The 6,097-nt window shown below is 29.2% G+C and overlaps 1 protein-coding gene across 1 annotated transcript; it reads right to left on the bottom strand.

Moving 5' to 3' along the window:
- Positions 1–367: 367 nt before the first annotated feature.
- On the bottom strand, positions 368–5,433 carry LOC107261584 (cytochrome P450 71B34). The gene is made up of 4 exons (XM_048373562.1): positions 5,311–5,433; positions 2,463–2,701; positions 2,118–2,123; positions 368–746 (listed from the first exon to the last, which is right to left on the bottom strand). Exons 1-4 carry the CDS (start codon positions 5,431–5,433, stop codon positions 368–370), a joined length of 747 nt encoding a protein of 248 aa, XP_048229519.1.
- Between the last annotated feature and the right edge of the window lie 664 nt (positions 5,434–6,097).

Consider the following 6,097-nt stretch of genomic DNA (forward strand, 5'->3'; position numbering starts at 1 on the left):
TTTTAATTTTGATAACACCGGTAAATCTTTTTGTGCCCTAAACTAGTTGAAAAATTTGTTGTTATTATTAAATTTAAAGTTAGATAAGAATTTAGTTGCAAATAAGAAATTTGATCCTTTTTAATATAAACGTCCATATGATTTACTTTGCACTTTTAACTAATTAAGATATGTGTAGTCTTTTAACTAAACTCTTTTATTTATTTTTCTCTTTTAGATATTCTTTTAATATCTAAAATATATTTTTGTACATATATTTGTAACAACATTTTCACAAATAAGATCAACCATTATTGGTATAATTTAGTCTAAATTATTGATGTACAAAGCAAAACTTAATAGCAATAATTAACTTGCTACTATATAATTAATTTCTTAACACGGGTTCGTATGCAGTTGGCACAAGCAACAAAGGTTCTTTCTTATGAATAGAAATACCGCCTGCTTCTTCCATGTTGATATCTTCCACCTTCATATTACAAGGCAAATCCCAATCAAAACAGAATAAAAGATTCGCAAGTGCTAATTCCACAATAGCCATTCCCGTAGTGATGGCAGAATAGCCCCTCCTTCCACTGCCAAAGGGTAATAATTCATAATTCATCCCTTTGTAATTAATAGGACCATCTATAAATCTCTCAGGATAAAAGTTTTCAGGATCTTTCCATATGCTTGGATCTCTTCCTGTCGCCCATACATTGACTTGAATTCGAGTTTTGGGATAAATATCATAGCCATTGATAGGGCTGAGCATGGATCTCGGTGATTCCCGCCCGAACCGAATAACCGTACCGAAAAGTACCAGAACCGAAAAGAACTGAAAGTTTTTATAATCGAATTGAACTGATCCGAATTTTTTACTATTACGGTATGGTAATCGGGTTCTTTAGTAAAATCCGCATCAGAATCACCAAAACCGATCCGCTCTGTGATCCGGACCAAACAGTGAGAACCGAATTTTTTACATATATTTATAAATATTATTTATATTATATAAATAATACATATATTAAAAAAATAATACATATACTCTATAAAAAATTATTTTATATTTATCATTTATATAATTCAAGCAATTGCTATCGAAATATAAAAAATAATACATATTAAAAATAACTATAAGATTATAATATATTTTATACTCTATAAAAAATATAAGTTATATATTAATATGTCACATAGTATATTGATACTAGTAATCTAGTATACATACTATAATACTAGATTTAAAATTTATTTACTATCTAGAAATTTTTGACAAGTTAATTAAAAAATTACTTAATTTAATAAAAAGTTATATAAATTAGTAAGATTTATAAAAAGATATTATTATATGAATATAATATTATTTACACTATATTTATTAATAAATTAATTTTTAATTATATAATATTTTTATTTTAAGAATAATAATATTAATTATACTAAAAGTATTAATTTATATAAATATTAAAATTAAGAAATAAATATTATAAAAATAATTTTTATATTATTATACTAATAAAACTTAAAAAATTAAATATTTAGAAATAATTAATTTATTAACTTTTAAAATATTATAAATTAATATTAAAATATAAAAAATATATTAAATTATATTTATAAATTTGATTTTATTTTTTGAAAATGATCAAACAAAACTTGAGAAAAAAATTGTCAGAACATCTTTTAACAATATAGAAGTTCTTTACTTCCTACAACAGCGGAGGTCCTCATTTGTTGTCACGATTGGCTTAGAAGTTCAAATAAACCTATCCAACTAGAAGAATCAATAAAGGATATTGAAAGCATAGAGTCAGGTAACATTTTTTTACTTCTTACATATATTTGTTTATTGTTGATGCTGTTAAGTCTTATTGACGTAATCTTTTACTTTTATTGTAGAATTATTCAAGATCTTGAGATTGGTGAGTCCCTTATGCCAAGATTAAATGTGGAGTGTTAATTTTGAGGGGAGATAATAACATTCCTTTGCTATATTTGGACATTTATTTTAGTGCTACATAAAGTTTGTAAATTTATTTATTTTAATGATTATCTGTAAAATATTTTTATGATAGCAGTAATATATATTTTAATGGTTTGTATTTGAATATTGAATGAATTATTGTATTTGCAAGTGACTGAATTGCGAAACAGGTTGTTCAAGAATGTGATTGTAATTTTGATTCAGATTTTCATGCTACTTTTTTTAGGTTGGTAATCATATTTTCTCTACATGTATTTAATTAAAGATGAGATTAAAGTTATATTTTTTAAATTTTTTAGAACCAAAAATAACACCGAGCCGAACTGTATTGAACCGTAAAATTGGTACAATACGGTATTGGATCCTTTTATGTTTGGTACGGTACCGGTACCTTCAATTTTAAAATAACCGAGGTTTGGTATGGTGCTGGTGATTTATAAATAACCGAATTGGACCAATCCGTGCTCAGCCCTAGCCATTGATACTGAATTGCGATATAGTTTCTCTTGGACCTAGCAGTGAGCATGATGGGTGTAATCTCAAGGCTTCTTTAAGGACCATTTTTAAATATTCAAGCTTTTCAATTTTATTTTCAGATACTCTTCTTTCACACCGAATGCAATTTCTTACTTCTTCTTGTGCTTTCTTCATCACTCTAGGATTTTTAATAAGTTCTGCCATAGTCCATTCCAAGACTGATGCTCCAGTTTCTACTCCAGCTAGAAAGATATTCTAATACAAAATAGAAAGATATTATTATACAAAATAGAACTTTTCTACGAAGGTAAATTCAAATCTAAGAATTATTATATGGAGTCTGGACTTCTATCTAGCATGAATCTCTATGTAATCATTATCTTTGCCAATAATATATAATTGAAAAATAATATATAAATAATATTTTAATAATTAATTAAATTTTCATAAAAATATAAAAAGAAATGATTTAAGTGATTATTTAATTTCATGAATAATAGTTATATAACTATATATTCATACAATGAATTCATTATGTGTAGTTTTATCTTATATAATAATATTATCTCCTGCAAAAGGATTCCTACAATATAAATCCATTGTTAATTATGAGCTGAAAGACTTCTTTTATATGCAATTAGTGGGGCTAAGTTGTGTTAACTCTTGTAGAAGAATTCCAGTAAAACATGGTTTAACTTCAGTTCCATGCGAGTAAACTATTTTTATAATGACACCGGTTTCGTGGCGATCAAACTTTGTTTACAAATCAATGGTTGAAAGTAGGAATTGTCATCAGCGCGTCATTTCGAGTCCGATGGTATGTTCGGATAGTCGATCAGACTCCGACGGCTGGAGGCGAGTCGATCGAGCGATCAAGCGTCTCGATAATTTTCTCTGGCCCGTTGATTTTGGAATTCCTTGATTTAATTTGTGCTTATTGATTGTGTTGAGTATTAGATAATAATTGTGAGTTAAAATATGTGTTTGTCGGGTTGTCTGCCATAGTCGCGTTTTGTGCTGTGTAGCGGAGTCAGAGAAAAATAGTGAAGTCTTGAGGACCCGACTCCCGTTATATTAAATTGTTGGATATTTGAAGTATTTTTCTGGCAGGTCCTAGATCCGTTTTACGAGGGGTAAATATCCATGTTATAGGAGAGGTTCTACCAAATTTTCAATAGAAATTACCCGAGTCGAGATTTTAGACAGTCAGTCCTAGGAATCTAGACCTAGGGTTAATTATCAATTGTTCAGCCTTTTTGATAAATTATTTGCCGTGATTAGATAATCCATTTGTTCGGCTCGCTCCAACCGAGGCACAGGAGCAGAGCTAGGAGGTCACCAAAGTTGTGAGTTAAAGTCATATATAGATTATGCACGTGTCATGCATGAATTTTTGATTTGTAATTATTCATTTAATTATTATTCATTTAATTATTATTCATTTAATTATTATTCATTTGTATCATGCTTTTGATTACTATTCATTTATATATCATTTCCTTTATCATTGATTTTATTATTGCATGATGACAAGGGATAGGATGGCAGTAGAACACATTAGTTTGATGAGTATACCGGTAAAGGTCCGAGAGTGACGGAAAAAGGGTAAATGAGTAATTTTTAAAAAAGAAAGTTTAGGACTTGCCCTCGTCGAGCATCACTCTCTAGGCTTAGTAGAGTTTGTTTGCCGGAGGTAAGGTCCCTGATCGAGCTTGCTCTCTGGGCGCCGGCTTAGTTGGAAATTAAGTGTTCAGGCTGGAGGTAAGGACCCTGATCGAGGTTGCTCTCTGGGCGCCAAACCTGTTGGATTAAGTGAGCCGAAAGGCTAAGACAAGTGACCGGACTGAAGGTAAGGTCCCTGATCGAGCTTCGCTCTCTGGGCGCCAATTCTGTTGGAATAAGAGAGTCGAGATGTTAGAGTTGAGGTTAGTCAAGATGTTAGCGCTAAGATTAATCAAATATTAGTGTTAGAATTAGGGTTCTACTGAAGTTTTCTATCTTGTTAGGTGTGTGAAAAATTATTTTATTTAAGCATGGCATGATACGTATGTTTTTACATGACTTGTGTTTATTTCAAATTAAATAAATGTATGATTGAAGTATATGTAAAGGTTTTTGGATATACGATTTTAACTCACTCTCGAGACTAACAGTCTTAATTTTACTGTTTTTCAGATCCGTGACTGTTAGTCTTCCCGCAACTCTTATCTAGTAACCGACTCCTTTATCATCGGGTGGTGTATTTGATTTGGTACGTTAATTTGGGAAAATCTTAGATTCTCCTTAGTAGTAATAGTAGATGTATCATATGAAATTTTCTGTAGTTTTAGGTCTCGCCTAATTTTTCTGGTAGACCGAATTAATTATGTAAAATTTAACTGTTAAGGCAATTGTAGCATCAATAATATTATATGAGATTTAATTGAGTTAGTGAGTATCAGGTTTACTACGGAATTTGGTGGCCTTACGCCTACCTATTCCCTAGTGCCGGTCACGGGCTCACGTATGGAATCGTGACAATTATTTTATTTTATTATTTATATATATTTTTCTAAATATTTCTTGGTATTACAGCAAAGCTCTAACCACGATGACTTTTATTCTGATCCAACTCTTAGACATCCTATATAATACTAATGGGTAGAAAAAAAAGTAAGTAAAAATTTAGTGAGAAAATAAATAAATAACAAGAGGGAGATGATAAGAAGCTTAATATCATAATTCGTACTATATAAATATAATATGAAAATTGATAACTAGTTGAACAAATATCGGTGATAAAATCTGATAATTATTAATTGATCTCTACAACAAAATTATCAAAACATCAACAATAAAAATTCAATACACATCAATAGATGTACCTCGATAATCTCGGTAGCAATGGGAGCAAAGATGTCTACCTGGGAGTTTAAAGTGCAAACTTTAGTCATATATGCGCAGACAATGTCCCCAAAGGCGATCACCCAGTATATGCCCAGAGGCATGTGCATATTGAATGTTGTCCAAAAGATAATATATTATTTGTTTCTATTACTAAATCAATACCCAACATTCAAGATGTGATAGTTCAAGCCATATAAATAAGTGTATATCATATATCTAGTTATATAAATCAGATTTATAAATATCACAAAAATCCAACTATCATTATCTATTTCTGAATTCTATAGATGAACCTGAATTATAGCTTTTCACTTAATTTACTAATTTTCCTCTGAATGGCTATTTGAGCACATAATCTATAATTCATATATAAACAAAATTTAAAAATAATTACAATCCTAATTCGCCTAATATCTAATGCCAAATCCTATTTATAATAATCTTATCCTATTTGTGATAATCCTATCTAATATCTAATTCTAATCTTATTTTTAATAATTCTATTAATTATCTTTTTATTTTAATTAATTAATTTTATCAAAAATTCAGCAGCGTTTTCTCTGTAAATCATATTAATTTCTCTCCATAGACATGTTTATTTCCTATTAAAAACACTTCCATAATCATAATTGCACATGTTTACAGTCAAATTGGATCCGAAAACTACACACTATTGCCAACTTAACACAATTCTTATAATATATTAATAATCAATTCAACTACAAATAAGTATTATTTAATTGTAAACTTCCGATAAAATCACTA

Source organism: Ricinus communis, chromosome 1 (genome assembly GCF_019578655.1).
Source record: "Ricinus communis isolate WT05 ecotype wild-type chromosome 1, ASM1957865v1, whole genome shotgun sequence".
Lineage (NCBI taxonomy): Eukaryota > Viridiplantae > Streptophyta > Magnoliopsida > Malpighiales > Euphorbiaceae > Ricinus > Ricinus communis.

What these genes read in the sequence shown, in the direction of transcription:
- LOC107261584 (XM_048373562.1), bottom strand. Translation starts at nt 5,433, where the DNA reads ATGCCTCTGGGCATATACTGGGTGATCGCCTTTGGGGACATTGTCTGC. An exon ending in TTGCTACCGAGATTATCGAG is followed by an intron (nt 2,702 to 5,310) that starts GTACATCTATTG and finishes ATTTTGTATTAG; the next exon opens with AATATCTTTCTAGCTGGAGT.